The 15,110-nt window shown below is 38.1% G+C and overlaps 1 protein-coding gene across 2 annotated transcripts in view; it reads right to left on the bottom strand.

Moving 5' to 3' along the window:
* LOC145713332 (ankyrin repeat domain-containing protein 26-like) overlaps positions 1–15,110 on the bottom strand; it is a 101,706-nt gene that overhangs the window by 8,434 nt on the left and 78,162 nt on the right. The window contains exons 1-3 of one of the 2 annotated variants that reach the window (XM_081791820.1): positions 8,119–8,217; positions 5,405–5,540; positions 325–537 (exon numbers count right to left, since the gene is read on the bottom strand). The exons of the other annotated variant lie outside the window; for it this stretch is intronic. Coding sequence (XP_081647946.1) covers positions 325–443 — 119 coding nt within the window. The 5' untranslated portion in view covers positions 444–537; positions 5,405–5,540; positions 8,119–8,217. Of the gene's footprint in view, positions 1–324; positions 538–5,404; positions 5,541–8,118; positions 8,218–15,110 lie in introns of those variants that run through there. 2 annotated transcript variants of the gene reach the window in all.

Below are 15,110 nucleotides of genomic sequence, written 5' to 3'. Positions count from 1 at the left end.
ACATTCCTGACAGCATTAATTAAAATACAGAAAGATGAAAAACAAGCAGAATTCAATCTCTTCAATAATGATGTTTCTTGGACTATGGTGGACTTTTATATGGCCGTTAAAATTGTGATTTGGAATACACATTAAATTATTATAAGTATTCACTGTTAAGAACTTGCTGTGTTATTTCCAAGAATCGCACACCTCACAACACTAAACAAGTATTCTTTCCGGGAAAATCCCATAAGGTAAGTCAGCAATTGCAAAACTGCCCCTACACATCTGTAGTATAAAAGGAAAGAGCTGAGATATTTCCTTCAAGCCAAGATGCTATACCTCAAACAGCAGAATTCACGTTCCCATTCCACTTTTTGATGCTCTAACCGTGATATCATGTCTTTGGCTTCTCGTAGCTCGTTTTGTAGTGCACTAACCATTTTTTCCATTTTTGTCATTTTTCCCGTAAGAAGTTTACAGTGGTTTTGTTAAGTTTCCGTAATTTCTCATAGGAAACAAGTATATCTTGGATTTTCAAGAAGCCAGCAGAATCTGCATCAGAGAAGAAACAGAAATAAAATATATGAGGACTTTTTGCATATACAGGCCTGTGCATCTTCAATTCACTCATTCACACATTGAATAAATGTGTGAATATATATACCTTCAATGGAAGATGTTATACTCAGCTCTATAGATACAATAGAGAAGACCCTTGGCTCTCGATTAGCCTAAAGTCTAGTGAAGGAGAAAGACAACTCAAACGGTAATTCTAAATTCAGATAGTTCCTATTAGAAGACAGAGTTCTGTGATCATAACTTGATCTAGATTGGGCCCAAGGAAGATAGATGTCCCTGAGGAAGAGATAACTATACTGAGGAATGAAGGATGAGCAGGAGACAATTAAGCAAAGGAGGAAGACAAGCACTCTCGACAGTCTAGAGCATGTGCCGAAGTTCCACTGTAATCTGCTTCTGGCCAAGGTGGGGTAACACGTACTGATTGATCTTCCTACCTGAAGCAAGCAAAAACAAAACAGACAAAATACAATTTTAACATGATTTTCAAGACGCAGAACTTCAGACAATGAAGGACAATGATCCCTGAAAACAAAACACGTTAGCCTAACATATATGCCCAAGCTCACTGCCTTGAGAGAGTTTTCAGGCTACGACACAGGAGACATAAATTATTTAAATAGATTTCACCAGACTCCTTGAGTCGAGGTGGCAAAACTGAGGGTCTGGTGAAGTCAAGGCAGATAGAAATGACAGGTCAGCACCCAGGAGAGGAGAAAGCAGAACACAGAAAGAACCCTGAGCATCTGCACAGGGTCCCCTTTGGCTATTCAGCAGAGTAACAACCAGTGCATACATGGAAGGAAGTCATCAAGGGAAAAAAATCTGAGAAGAGTAGAGGAAACACTGCCTGGTGCTCCCACAGCACGAGGGACAGTATCTATTCACATTAGCTAAGATAGAAAAACTCATAATTTGCGTTAGGCTGATCACCACTCTGGATTCACCCAATAATTCATAAGAGCAAGACTAAAGGATCCAACTGTTTGTAAGTAACTTAACTATATCTCCAAACAAAGCATGAAAAGATAACTAGAGGCATAGAAGCTATTGTTTTCAAAACCAAATAGCACTTACAGAGATGTAAATTATGTTAGCCATGAACAATACGCTGGGTAGGAATAAACACATATTAGACATCACAAAACAAAAGACTGAAGTTTAACATTGGAAACCTGGGAGAAAACTTCAAGTGGGAAATACACACTTGCCCAAAGAGGCAGGGGAAAGGGACAGGAAAAAAAATGGCCCAAATCTTCCTAAACTTCATGAAAACTATAATCCCACCAACCCAGGAAGGATCTGTCTAGGAAAGAAGAAATGGAAGTCAACTTTTGTAATTTTCCTAAACTATATACGATGTGGTATAACATTACTGGAAGGCAGACTGTGATGCTGAAGCCATAGACTATAAACCCTAAACCAACCACCAAAGCAGCAAAACTGAAAAGTTCTAGCTAGGAAGCCTAAATAAATAAGTGAATAAATGAATACATGAATAAATAAATAAATAAATAAATAAAACTGAATCATAAAAATTACTCGATTAAAAGAAAGCGGAAAAAGAAGAGAACGGGAACAAGGAGCAGTTAGGACAAAAGCAAGTCAAACAGCGTGATGACAGATTCAAATCAACTATCTCAAAAATCACAGTAAATGAAAACGGTCTAAAAGCCTCAACTAAAACGCAGACTATCGAACGGATAAAAAAGGAAGACTCAACTATATGCCACCTATACAAAATGCACTTTAAATGTCAAGACAGAAATTTGTTCGAAAGACAGAAATATGGTATACCACACTAACACTTGACCAAAGAAGGCTGAGCTAGAGTGGCTCTATGAATACCAGACAAAACAGTTTCAAGCAAAAAATTATTACCAGCAATAAACAACAGGTCATTGTATAATCATAAAAGGGTCAATTAAGAGCAATCTTAAATGTTCATGTATCTGTTAATAGCTTCAAAGTACATGAAGCAAAAATTGATAGAACTGAAAAGAGAAATAGGCAAATTCACAATTATAGTCTGATATTTCAATAGGCTCAACATCAGCAAGGGCATAGTAGACTTGGCCGCCACTATTCTTCTCAAGGATCTATGGAACACTTACCAAAAAAGACTACGTTCTGGGTCAAAAATAAATCTTAATAAAAGGAAGAAGTCAAGAGGCCTGAAGTCATAATAGTGTGTTCCCTGACCACAAAGCAATCAAATCAGAAATCAAGCACAAAAATATCTCTGGAAAATACTCAACTATTTGTGAACTACAGAACACATCGAAATATCCCCTGAGTCAAAGAAGTAATGAAAAAATAAAAAAAAATTAGAAAGGATTCTGAACTGAATGAAAACGAAAACATAGTAGAATTTGTAGAGCCCTGCTTCAGTAGCACTCACATGAAGACTGATAGCACTGAATGTATACATTAAAAAAGAAGAGGGAAGTGCGGTGCTCCTTGCTGCCTTGGTGGCTCCTCCCTCAGCTTCCCAAGCACCCCGCCCCGCCCCGCCCCACCCTGGCAGTGGCTGGAGAGCAGGTGCTTTGTTCACACGTGCACAGCAGGCACTTGGGTGGGTGGGGGTGGGGTCCGCCACCTGCCAGGAATTGAAGGTGGGGGAGTAGCTGTAGGAGGCGACCCCCCTAGACTGAGGTGGGCATGGGCCGGGCCCCAGGCTCTGCTGGAGCGGGAGGCGGCGGCGGTGGCAGAGGCATGGCCCTTCTGGAAGGGAGAGCCCAATGCCTGTGCACCTGTCTCCCCTCCCTTCCTCTCCGACCCTGCCATGGGTTTTGTGCTCTAGCTCCCCATCTTTTTCTCACTACCTATATCATCACCCTTCTTCCGACTTCGCTTCCCAGCTTCTTGCGACCGTTTCTCTCACTTAAGCCTCAGTTACTCAGGCTCCTTTCACCCTAGTCCTGCCGGAGACTTCATATGCCAGCAGTCTCTTTCCTGGGATGTCCCCATCCTTCCCCTCTCCCCACATCCTATTCTGGGCTGATGGCAGCCAGAAATCCTTCCTATTGCGTTTACCGGCAGTTTCCACCTGGCCCTGAAGCTTGGTGCAGATCAAGTCCACTACACCCACGCTGAGAACGACCCCTAGGAGAACCACTTGTCCCATGGTGGTATTGGACAATATGTTCTCGATTTTCCTCTGGTTGCGCATTTTAGTCTGAATATTTGTTACTCTCCACCGCTATGCTTTACAAACGTATGTTTTGGTTGCATGACAAGGAGTTAGGAATGAGCCAGAGACCATTCGCAGGTAAGGAGAAGATTTAGACATTTAGGATTAAAGGAAGAAAGGAGAAACAGAATGTTAAGAAGGTTAGATTCCTCAAAGTATTTTGAGTTGTGGCAGATGCTCCCCAAAGCATAACAATACTGAAAAGAGAAGCAAACGCCAGGTCCTTACTAGGCCATGCTCCAAAGACATTGTCCACTTTCTAACTGTGATGATGAAACATGGTTACACTGGTGAATTGAAAATCATTGATGATCACAGACTTGGGAAAATTGTTGTGAACCTCACAGGCAGGTTAAGCAAGCATGGAGTGACTGGCCCCAGAATTAATGGACAATGCAAAGATCTAGAAAAATGGCAGAATAATCTGCTCAGTTTGGTTTCATTACACTGAGCACCTCAGCTACAGTCATGGACGTGAAGAAGCCAGATGAAAATGCACAGAAGGGGAAATCCTGGGATTCTTTTTCTAGGGATGTAATACATATATGCAAATAAAATGCCTCAGTGGAAACAACAACAACAACAACAACCACAAAAAAAAAAAACAAAAAGAAAACAAAATAAGAAGGAACTGTACCTAGAATATACAAAGAATTCTGAAAACGCGACAAGTAAGAAAACAAACGAACAAATTTTTAAAACAACCAAAGATTTGGACAATTCAAAGAAGATACACAGATGGCAAACAAGCACATGAAAATATGCTCACCATCATCCATTATTAGGGAAATGTATATTGAAACCATAATGAGATGTATACTAAATATCCATCCGAATGGCTAGGATTTAAAAAGCTGACAAAACTAAGTGTTCATGAATATGTATGCAGGAATTGGTGCTCTCACAGACTGCTGGTGGGAATGGAAAACCGTACAACTCCTTTAGAAAACAATTTGGCAGCTTCATAATAAGGGACTCTAAAGGGACATGAGTTTTTAAGGGTGACGAATATGTTAACTGTCTGGATTATGGTTATCATTTCATACGTGTAAACATATGTCAAAACTATCAAATGACACACTTCATATATGTGCAGTTTACCTAACTAAAGCTGTTGGAAACGAAAAGCTCTTTCACAGGAAGAAACGTTTAACACAGTGGATAAGACACAGACGGAAAGAAGGATGTAAAACCATACAAGATGAAGCCAGAGGACTGTGGCCTTTAACCTAATAGCAATGAGAACTAATAGCTAAGCTTTAAGCAAGGGGGTACCATGATGAAAGACACTTTTTAAAACATATACTAATTATGGTTGCAGTGTAGACCAAGGTCCTGGGAGGTAGAATGGCAGGGAAAACAGTCCTGAGGTTATTTCAGTCATCTAGCAGAAAAATAATGACCTGACCTGGGTGAAGGCACAGAAGAGAAGCAGAGTTAAACACATTAGATGTGCCATTCCCACTAAGAAAGGTACAGTAGAAATGACGACTCTCTGGCTGAGAGGATACAATAGTTCTCCTTTTATTTTAATATAAAACATATTTCTGAGATGAGCAGCTCTATAATACAGCAGTGCTCTATGGTGCAGTAGTAGGCAAGGTGTGCACATATTACTACAGCAATATACGTAAAAAGGCTTCCTACCTTTACAATCCATGCCAAGTTGTTCAATCAGCAACATGAAATTCTTAGAGTAAGACAACTCACAATGCTCTGAAGCTGTTTCAGATGACTGAATGAAGCCGACAAGGTCATCCATAGAAGTAATTTGCTTTTTGACCTACCAATGAATAATACCATTTCAAAATGTCCCCCAAATATTTATAAAATATACTAGGTGTAGAGAAGTGATAAATAGCCATCTTTTTATAAAAGCAAAAACAGGGGCATCTGAGTGGCTCAGTCGGTTGAGCATCCGACTCCATTTTGGCTCAGGTCATGACCTCAGAGTTCCTGAGTTTGAGTCCCACGGTGACCTCCACAAGGACAGCATGGAGCCTGCTTGGGATTCTCTCTCCCCATCTCCTTCGGCCCCTGCCCCACTTGTGAGTGCTCTCTCTCAAAATACATTTTAAAAATAAGTGAATAAACATTTAAAAAGTGAAACCACAGAGACTTTTTAAAAAAACGGATTTTTATCAAAAAGACACTGTTATCCACAGCTAGTATTTCTAAGTAACTTTTTCACAGCAAATGTCTCTACAACAAAGGAAGATTTTCTATTTTTTCACTACATCTTTCATAAAGTATTTTTTTGCCACTGAACAATATTCCTAACAAATATGTATCAAAATAATATAATAAAATAAAAATAAAATAAATAATAAATAAAATAAAATTACAATGTCTATTTTGCTTACCTTGTTCTTTTTCTTAGAAATTTTCTTCGCAGGTCTGAAAAAACCCAACAATTCTTTTCAGGCAAATATTAAATATTTAAAATACAAAGCCTATCTAAACCTATTGTTTCTGATATAAAATCTCTGCATTTGAAACTAATTTTCTACAAAGGTATTAAACAACGGAGTAACATTAAACAACATAGAAAATACACTATTGCTAATATTAACAAAGGATTAGGTGTATCCAGTTACAGTATATGTGCTGCTGAAGCGAGCACAACAAAGTACTAAAGTTAGATAAAAACCAACAAAAGCAAAGGAAAATCCTAATGCTACTAGCATTATTTGATAGGAATGATACCATTGTTTGTGTTGTTGTCATTTTACTAAAAATAAGCTTTTACTGGCACTAAAACCTACTTGGAAAGTGCAAGTTAAGTCCCTATATGAAAGAACCCCTTTTTAACAATCATGATATTAACGTGTTGGAGCCTCACTATGCAACTACTCTCTAGGCATTACTATGAGCACTTTACATGTCTTCAAGGTATTTGAAGCCCCACAAAAATCCTATGAAGTAGGTTAGTATATTAGGTATTTTACACAGGAAGAAAATGAGGCACAGAAAGTCGAAGTGACTTGCCCAAGAAGCCCTAATCGCTGGCCAAGAACAGAACCTGAATTCAAACCCAGGAATGTGCCTTCAAAGCATGTGTTTTATACTATGTGGTTACAGTAATACTCCAGTGTTTCTAACTAATATGACAGCAAATGAATTTATATTATGATTCGATTTCTAGCTATAGTGATACATAACAATTTCTGAATCTTACACATTTTTAAAGAGACTTTATACTTGGCAAGATGGGAAATCTACCTTCAATAAACTAAAGATTTGCTTCTTCTAGAGAAGTTCCTCAACAGGCATTCATTCATTCATTCATTCATTCATTCATTCATTCAACTGTCTATTCCCACATTCAACACATACTTATTGAGCATACAATCTGTGTCAATGGCACTGTTGGTACAGGAAGCATGGTTTTTGTAATTTAGAGCTCTCTAGTCCAAAAGGAATAATCTGTTATGGATTACTAGTTTCTTTTCCAATTGTAAATAAACAAAATCTTCCCCTTTCCCCAGAATCTAAATAAATATTAACTTAATAGAACCAGATACTTTAAAGTCCCTAACAAAATCATAGCTATTTGTGATACTATCAAAGGCACTGGATATCTAAAATCATCAAGGAAGGATTAGCTTTATTCAGAATGGCCTCAGTGTTTGCATACGTTTATGATAAGTGTGTGTGTGTGTATGTATACATACACATATATACATACAGAACTCATACACATATACTTATATATACATATAGAACTTATACAGCCATATATATGTATATGTATATGTATATATGTATATATACTTGCATACATACATATATATTTTTAAATCTGCACATTCAATTCTATGAGAATACCCCATTGTGGAACCAATTCAGAATAAACCACCTTCTTCCACAAAATTACATGAATAAGAGTACTAAAGACAATTACTATAATCTTTAAAAGAGAATGTAATACAATCAACAAACTTCCTAATGTTTGGAAACGCAAACAAAATTAAATTAACTAACCATGTCTATCTCTATTGATCATTTCCAACAGAATACACACTCTAAAAGCTCCCATCTTAAAATAAAAAGAGAAAGAAAATGCCTTTGCAATTCACATTCTTTTTCAGTTATCATCCATTTCTCTATTACCTTTCCCAATTAAAATGCTCTAAGGAGTTTTTTACACTTACTCATCTTCCATGCTTCCATGGTGACTACTGAAACTGCTCCTTGACAAAGTCACTTACCCTCATCATAACTTTTCAAGCAGTGTGTTTGATATGTTGAGTATTTCTTGCTTTAGCTTGGACCTACCTACAGTACAGCATTTTATTTCCACAAAAGGTAATCACTGCTAAAATTCCTTCACAGGCACATAAAGAATTTATAGATTTTACCTGCTTTCATGCTGATCCTTTTCACTGAAATGGCTGCCATCATTCTTTTGTAGTGGACCACCAGTTAGGGAATCTGCCTTCTGCAACACTGATGTGATCACAGATCCTTTTTCATTTTCATTTTCATTTTCATTTTCATTTCATTTCATTTTCATTTTCATGTCCCTTTTTCATTTTCACCTTTCTTTATCTTCTTCATATGTAAACCAGGTTCCCTCCTTAAAAAAAAAGCCATTAAAAAGCCATAAAAAAGCCAATGTTTTCTAACAATTTTACTGATAAAGAATAAAAAGACAATCTTCATCAAGTTCTGAATTTTACCCATCTGACTTAATTTGATTAATTCAGAGAACAATGCTGAAGTACCAACCATACAAAAGGAAATACTCATCTGTTGCTTCAAACACAGATAAATATACAATTAGAATACAATGTGATTTGTAAGAATGGACATGTGAAAAGCTGTGAGGACAAGAAAGGCTTTACTGAAGAGGGAAAATAAACAGCAGAGGTCACCAGGGAAAGAAACGGGAGAAAACCATTTTCTTAGAGATTAGAATGTGAGCACAAAGATTACACAGATGGCATCTAGGTGCCTTGAAAGGAAAAAGTATAAGCTTTTAGGAACTTGGAAAAAAGCATAAAATACATGGAAGCAAGTAGTAAGAGATCAGTCAGGAAAGAAACTCTGAAGAACCTTGAAGGTTACACTAAAAAGTTAGAGTTCATTGCCTAAAGGCAGTGACTCTTAGATATGGGAGTAATAACTAGATGTGTGCTCTATTTTTGGCTTTGCTTTGAAATATAAGAATGCTTAATTTCAACAAAGTTTTAAAGTAGCATGAGGTCCATATAACATGAAAGAAGAAATCAAGGAAATATCTTAGGGGAAAACTACTTTTAAAATGCCCATATGTCAGAGCGATATCAGTATCATAGCTGAACAAGATGTACGTTGTTGCGTCTCCCCACCTACAACAAACTGGCATCTTATCCACCCACGGGCAAAACTGCCTTTGCAGGAGCTGTGGGAACCTAGCACCATTTTCCAAGGGACCGAGGAAAAGTCTTGCCTACCCGTGCATCAGGTAACAGGCATACGTACTACAGTCTAATCTGTGGACCTAGCAATAGCCCATAAAGTGCCTCCAGCCCCTCCCTCTCAGCCACATCTGGGAGTCCCTCCCTAGAAAACACTCTCTAAGAAAATCACCGTGGATGAGAGAGGCTTTTTGGAAAACCAGGTCTCCTGCAGAGAATTTCCAGCATCCCACTGGAGCAAAAAAATCAGGTTTGGACACACTGAAGAGGTAGTCATTAAAGACTGGAGGAGGTGACTGCTACTTCAAATGCAAAGACAGCAATGCAAAACTACAAAGAATATAAAATATCAAGGAAATATGATACCATCAAAGGATCACAATAATCTTCCATAATCAATCAGAAACACATGGAGATCTGTAATTTATTCAAAAGAGAATTCAAAAATAGCAGTTTTAAGGAAACTCAGTGAGTTACAAGAAAAACACAAAAAGCCAATTCAGTAAAATCAGAAAAACACTCTATGAATAAAATGAGAAGCTTCACAAAGAGCTGGAAATAGTAAAAACTAACTAAACAAAAATCCTGGAGCTGAAGAGTATAATGAAGGAGATGAAAAAAGCAAGAGTGATCACTGACAGGAAATGGATCAACCAAAAAAAAATGTGAATTGAAAGACAGGAACTATCAAATTATCCAGTCAGCAGAGAACAAAGTAAAAATAATGAAAAAGTGTGAGGAAAGACTATGTGACTACAAGTGAACCCTCATAAGGCTATTCACAACTTCTCAGCAGAAACCTTACATGCCAGGAGGCAGTGGGATTACATATCCAAAGTGCTAAGAGAAAAAAGACTACCAATCAAGAATACTTTACTCAGCAAAATTATCCTTCAGAAATCAAATTGAATAAATACATTTGATATACTGCATTAACAGGATAAAAAATAATTATATCATCATCCCAGCATGTGAGGAAAAAGCATTTGACATAATTCATCTTTTCAGGATAAAAACTCTCAACAAAGTGCGTACTGAATTATCACACCTGGACATAATGAAGTCCAATATGATAAGCCCAGAGCCAACATCATATGCAGTGGTAAAAAACGGAAAGCTTTTACTCTAAGTTCAAGAACAAGGCAAAGTTTCCCACTTGACCACTCCTATTCAACAGGATAGAGGAAGTCCTAGTCAAAGTAGTCAGGCAAGAAAAGGAAATAAAAGGCATCCAAATCAAAAAAGAAGAAATAAAACTGCCTTTGTTTGCAGATGATATGTTATTATATATAGAAAATCCTGAAGATACCACCAAAAAGCTGTTCCAAGGATGAAGCATACAAAATCAACATAAAGATGCAGGGGTGCCTGGGTGTCTCAGTCAGTTAAGCTTCTGACTTCGGCCAAGCTCATGATCTCGTGGTTTGTGGTTCAAGCCCCCTATTGGGCTCTGTGCTGACAGTTCAGAGCCTGGAGCCTGCTTTGGATTCATTCTCTCTCTCTCTCTCTCTCTCTCTCTCTCTCTCTCTTTCTCTCTGCCCCTCCCCTGTTCACACTCTGTCTCTTTAGCCTCTGCTACAAAGCTGTGATCATCAAGACAGTATGGTATTGGCACAAAAACAGACACACAGACCAATGGAATAGAATAGAAACCCCAGAGGTGAACCCACAAATGTATGGCCAACTAAACATTGACAAAGCAGGAAAGAGTATCCCATGGAAAAAAAAGACAGTCTCTTTCTTCTGGGAGAACTGAACAGCAACATGCAGAAGAATGAAACTAGACGACTTTTCTTACACCATACACACAAATAAACTCAAAATGGATGAAGGACCTGAATGTGACCCAGGAAACCATCAAAACCCTACAGGAGAAACCAGGAAAAAAAACCTCTTTGACCTCCGCCACAGCAATTTCTTACTTGACACATCTCCAAAGGCAAGGGAATTAAAAGCAAAAGTGAACTATTGGGACTTCATCAAGATAAAATCTTCTGCACTGCAAAGGAATCAATCAACAAAACCAAAAGGCAACCGACAGAATGGGAGAAGATATTTGCAAATGACATATCGGATAAAGGAAGGGCTAATATCCAGAACCTGTAAAGAACTCACCAAAATCCACACCCACAAAACAAATAATCCAGGGAAGAAATGGGCAGAAGACATGAATAGACACTTTTCCAAAGAAGACATCCAAATGGACAACAGACACGTGGAAAGATGCTCAACGTCACTCCTCATCAGGGAAATACAAATCAAAACCACACTGAGATACCACCTCATGCTGGTAAGAGTGGCTAAAATGAACAAATCAGGAGACTACAGATGCTGGCGAGGATATGGAGAAACGGGAACCCTCTTGCACTGTTGGTGGGAACGCAAACTGGTGCAGCCACTCTGGAAAACAGCGTGGAGGTTCCTCAAATAATTAAAAATAGAACAACCCTATGACCCAGCAATAGCACTGCTGGGAATTTACCCAAGGGATACAGGAGTGCTGATGCATAGGGGCACATGTACCCCAATGTATACAGTAGCACTTTCAACAATCGCGAAATTATGGAAAGAGCCTAAATGTCCATCACCCGACGAATGGAGAAAGAAGATGTAGTTTATATATACAGTAGAATACTATTTGGCAATGAGAAAGAGTGAAATCTGGTCATTTGCAACAACGTGGGTGGAACTGGAGGGTATTATGCGAAGTGAAAATAAGTCAGGCAGAGAAAGACAGATACCATATGTTTTCACTTATATGTGGATCCTGAGAAACTTGACAGGAGACCATGGGTGGGGGGGGGGGGACGGGGGAAAATAAGTTACAGAGAGGGAGGGAGGCAAACAATAAGAGACTCATAAACACTGAGAATAAACTAAGGGTTGATAGGAGGTGGGGGAGAGGGGAAAGTGGGTGATGGGCATTGAGAAGGGCACCTGTTGGGATGGGCACTGGGTGTTGTATGGAAACCAATTTGACAATAGATTATATTTAGTTAAAAAAATTACAAAATCAGCATCAAGAGATCCGTTGCATTTCTAAAAAAATAACAATGAAACAGCTGAAAAAGAAATATAAGGAAAAAATCCCCTTCCCCAAAACACCAAAAAGAACAAAATACTTTGGAATAAATTTAATCAAGGACTTTCTGAAAGATAGGTACAGTAAAAACTACAAGACATTGGTAAAAGAAACAGCAGGGACACAAACAAATGGGAAGATACCCCGTTGTTTATGGATTCGAAAAATTAGTATCATTAAATATCCACATTACCTGAAACCACCCACAGAGTCAATGCAATCCTTGTCAAAATTCCAATGGCCTTTTTCACAGAAATAGGAAAAGCATTCCTCAAATGTGTAAGGAACAAAAAAGACCCCAAATAGCCAAAGCAATCCTAAGAAAGAAGAACAAATCTGGAAGCATCACACTTGCTGGTGTCAAACTATTACAAAGTTATGGTAATAAAAACCGTATGAAGTTGCACAAAAACAAACACAAAGATGAATGAAACAGAATCAAGAACCCAGAAATAAACCCATGCATAAAGTCAACTAAAAACCCATGCATAAAGTCTCTTTAAGAGACCCAAGAATACTCAAAAGAGAAAAGGTAATCTCTTCAATACATGATGCTGAGAAAACTGGATATTAACATGCAAAAGAAGAAAACTGTGCCTCTACCTTACACCACTCACAAAAGTCAACCCAAACGCAAATAAAGACTTCTTTATAAAATCTTAAATCATAAAAGTCCTAGAAGAAAACATGGGATAAAACCTCCGTATTTCAGACGGACCCAGTCCTGGCAATGAAACCATCGGAATAAAGGGATGACCTACCTGACATATTTTTCTCATGTTATATTATTTATTTTTGACAGTGACAGAGACAGAGCACAAGCAGGGGAGGGGCAGAGAGAGAGGGAGACACAGAATATGAAGCAGGTTCCAGGCTCTGAGCTGTTAGCACAGAGCCTGACGCAAGGCTCAAGCTCATGAAGTGCAAGATCATGACCTGAGCCGAAGTTGGACGCTTAACCAACTGAGCCTCCCAGGTGCCCCGACATATTTGAAATTCTGAAATACACTGCGAAATCATCTTTCAGAAAGGGGTTACCAATTTCATCCAGCCACAGTGTCTAAGAATGTCATTTTCCTCACATTTCCTAACTTTGGTTATTTTTTTTAATAAAATATTTATCACTATGACTGCAAAAAACGGTATCTCATTGGTATTTACATTTTTCTCATTAGCACGTAGGATGAAATATCTCCACGAAAAATACGAAAATTGTTCATCATGAACATTAGCTCAAACTAGAAAAGTTTGTTGCATAGGAAAATAACAATTACCTACTATTTAAATATTGCTATAGGCTTACCTATCAGAATCTTTATTTTCTGTAATAGGCAATTGATGGTTATCAGTTTTTCCATTCTGTCTTTGTGGAATTAATCCAGCAGCCGCAGCACCATGTATGTTTTCTGATACTTCCATGTCACTTCCTCTGTGCTGCTTTTTTTCTTCAACCTTTAATGGAACTTGATACTAAAGGTAATTGTTACTTTAGTCAATAAAAAGTTTTTTCATTCATTTTATCAGTTGACACTTAGTTTGTCATAAATTCAATGGAGGAAAATATTCTGTGTTTACTTTATCATTACAAGTAATTGTAATTTTTATAAACTCTGCTTCATTTCTGTTGGAATTAAAAACAAAGCAGAAGTTACCAAAATTTCTAAAAGGGCTTTCTTAATTTTGTACTCTTATTCATATCCACACTTTGCTACCGAGAATTCCCACCCACCCCCACCCCATCTGACCAAGAGATACAAAGAAATAAAAAGACAAGAGACAAAATTTATCTTTTTCTATCCTTACCACCTGGGTTTTACACAACAGCCAGATTTAAAACATGCGACATGGAGGTGCTCCAGTAACAAAACCAGGAAGCTTTCCTCTTTCTGCACGAAGCTATTCTTTCCCTGACTGCCTTTTACAATTCTTTTTCTTTTGGATCCTAAGATTCTCAAAAAAAAGTGACAGTGTCCCCTAAAATTTATGAACCAAAGTTTGCCACAACACAAAAGGAACAAAGTGAAACAGATGTTAGGGTGGAATTCTGGGAAATTAGTAATGCTCTCCAAATCTCACATTCAATAACCATAAAACTTTATAGGGAGAGGGTATAAAAGTAATGATCACCTTTAATCCCATTTGCTACTGATAACACGAGTAAAACTCAAAAAGGTTAAATGATTTGTCCCAAGTTCCTAAAGTGGCATTACCTAGCATTTTATGGCACCAAAAGAGATGATACGATTCTTGAATGCTGAATCAGAGAAATGACCACAAATTCATTAAATTAATCAGATGCATGAAAAGTGTGACTTTGGCACAGTAAATTAATACCTTGATAGGGGACGAGGAGATTAGCTACTTATTCTTTTAAAGGAGGGTATCTGTAGATTTTGTCTATTTCTAAAGTCCACACATCTCAAAATTCAGTTTTCTCCCTTGGAGTTAAATACTGAAGGTTTGTGGAAGGCTTATGCTACCTACATGGTAAAAATCATACAGGCCAGGGGCGCCTGGGTGGCTCGGTCGGTTGAGCGTCCGACTTCAGCTCAGGTCATGATCTCGCAGTTCCTGAGTTCGAGCCCCGCGTCGGGCTCTGTGCTGACAGCTTGGAGCCTGGAGCCTGTTTCCGATTCTGTGTCTCCCTCTCTCTCTCTCTCTGACCCTCCCCGGTCATGCTCTGTCTCAAAAATAAATAAACGTTTAAAAAAAATCATACAGGCCAAAAGGTATCATACTTTATTGAACATAAAGTGAAGGTTTGAATCAACAGAAACATCTGAGAATGATGACTAAAAAATGTGGAAAAAGGGGTGACAATACAAATAGCTGTTATTAAGCCTATCTCAAAGGGGTCATGTTGAAATTC

The sequence above is a fragment of the Panthera onca genome, chromosome F1, assembly GCF_046562875.1.
Source record: "Panthera onca isolate mPanOnc1 chromosome F1, mPanOnc1 haplotype 2, whole genome shotgun sequence".
NCBI lineage: Eukaryota > Metazoa > Chordata > Mammalia > Carnivora > Felidae > Panthera > Panthera onca.
Note: the sequence above shows the minus strand (reverse complement) of the source record. Positions and strands in the feature narration are given on the sequence as shown.